General features: G+C 65.0%; 1 protein-coding gene across 1 annotated transcript in view; it reads right to left on the bottom strand.

Annotated features, from left to right (window-relative positions):
* The window catches only part of CCDC40 (coiled-coil domain containing 40), a 14,249-nt gene continuing 12,624 nt past the window's right edge, over positions 1-1,625 (bottom strand). Inside the window, exon 11 of the mRNA XM_014528378.1 lies at positions 1-903. Within this exon, the coding sequence (XP_014383864.1) occupies positions 655-903 (249 nt within the window). The 3' untranslated portion in view covers positions 1-654. The remainder of the gene's footprint in view (positions 904-1,625) is intronic.

Below are 1,625 nucleotides of genomic sequence, written 5' to 3'. Positions count from 1 at the left end.
TTCAGGAAAAAATATTTATTTTTCTGTTGAAAAGTGTGCAAGTGAAATTCTGTAGAACCCTTCCGGTTCCACTGCAGAGAGGCCGGCTAACAGGTGCTGGGGAACCGGGTGGGGGAGGAGGGCGCTCCGACCCTGGAGGCGGGACCAGTGGGCAGACCTGGGGCGGGTCTTATTTCAGCGGTTGGCTCTCTGTAAGCTCGTCCTCCCTCCGGCTGAGAGTCTGGATTTAACCCGGACCGGGAGTGGGGGAGGGGAAGGGACCCGGGTTCTCTGGGGGGTGGGAGCGAGAAGCTGCCCAGGAGGAGGTGGGTGTGAGTTTGCAGATGCGCACGTGCAGAGACGGGAGCCTCCACAGCCCAGGTGTTGCTCAGGGGAGCACGTGCTCCGTCCACCTGGGAACAGGGTCTGCCTCCCGGGCGCTGCCTCTGCGAAGGGATGACCTGCCTAAACGCAACCAGGAAGGTCGGGAGGTGATTGGTTTAAACAAGCGTGGGCCAGAGTGTCCTGCAGCGCTGGCCTGTTCTTCTCTCAGCGTCATTCTCTGCGGGTGGACGTGGCTTCCGGGGACACAAAAAGATACGGCTCCCAGGGAATATGCAGCACCCTGGTCTCTTCCCGGCCGGCCGGCCTTGGAGGCTCGGGCAGGGCTGCGTGCTAGGAGGGCCCGGGGGCGTCCAGCTGGCTGGCGATCGTCTGTCTGAGCTTGAGCAGGGCCTCCTGGAACTGGGGGTGCTCGTCCTTCACGTGGTCCAGGATGGCGCCGATGGCGGCCAGCCGGTGGTCCAGGCGCCTGCGCTCCTCCACCTGCGCCGCCTTGGTGCGGAACAGGAACACGTACCTCCCGTCCTTCACCGCCTGCAGGTGCTTGAGGCGCGTCTGCAGGGTCACCAGCTCGGAGAGGTTCTTGGGCCGGATCGGAGACGTGTGTCAGGCTGTGCAACTTAAAAGGGGACACCCACCGCCTCCTCCACAAACCCAGACTCGAGGAGATGACGAAGGACAGAGCCTTGCAGGAAAGGGACGCCTGGGGGCACCGAGCCCCCAGGGCCAGGGGAGGAGGCTGGGCGGAGCCTCCCAGAGGCAGGTGGCCGCTGGGTGCCGGGGCTGGTGCTGGGGGCCTCCCTCCGTTTGCTCCCCATCTCCGCTGACCAGACCCAAGCCCCGAGTCCTGCCTGGCCCTTCCCTTCTGCTCGCGCCCATCCAGCCTCGCAGGAAACCCCACTGGGACGGCTCTGAAATTCTCTGCAGACCCGACAGCTGCCCACTAGCCCCACGGCGGGCCACGGCCTTGTCCGTGCGTCACCGTCCTCCTTACGTACTGCGATGGCCTCACACGGGCCTCCTGTGTCCACCCTTCACCTTCCGTTACTCACTCAACCTCAGAGCCCCTGGTCCTGCCAATACGTCACCCGCAGCCGCACCCAAACCCCTCCGACATCGGCCGCCCCCTGAGAAAAGAGGCCAGAGCCGGGGTCCTGCTCCCCGAAGGGGGGCCCCCCTACACGGCAGACTGGCCTGTGGCTCTGGGGGACCTGGGGCCGTCTGGAGCTCCAGCTCTACCCTCTGGCCCCTCTGCCAGGGGTGGTACCCTCCCGCTTCCTTTAAGTCCGACCCGGATGTCATTT

The sequence above is a fragment of the Myotis brandtii genome, unplaced genomic scaffold, assembly GCF_000412655.1.
Source record: "Myotis brandtii unplaced genomic scaffold, ASM41265v1 scaffold632, whole genome shotgun sequence".
Taxonomy (NCBI): Eukaryota; Metazoa; Chordata; class Mammalia; order Chiroptera; family Vespertilionidae; genus Myotis; species Myotis brandtii.
Note: the sequence above shows the minus strand (reverse complement) of the source record. Positions and strands in the feature narration are given on the sequence as shown.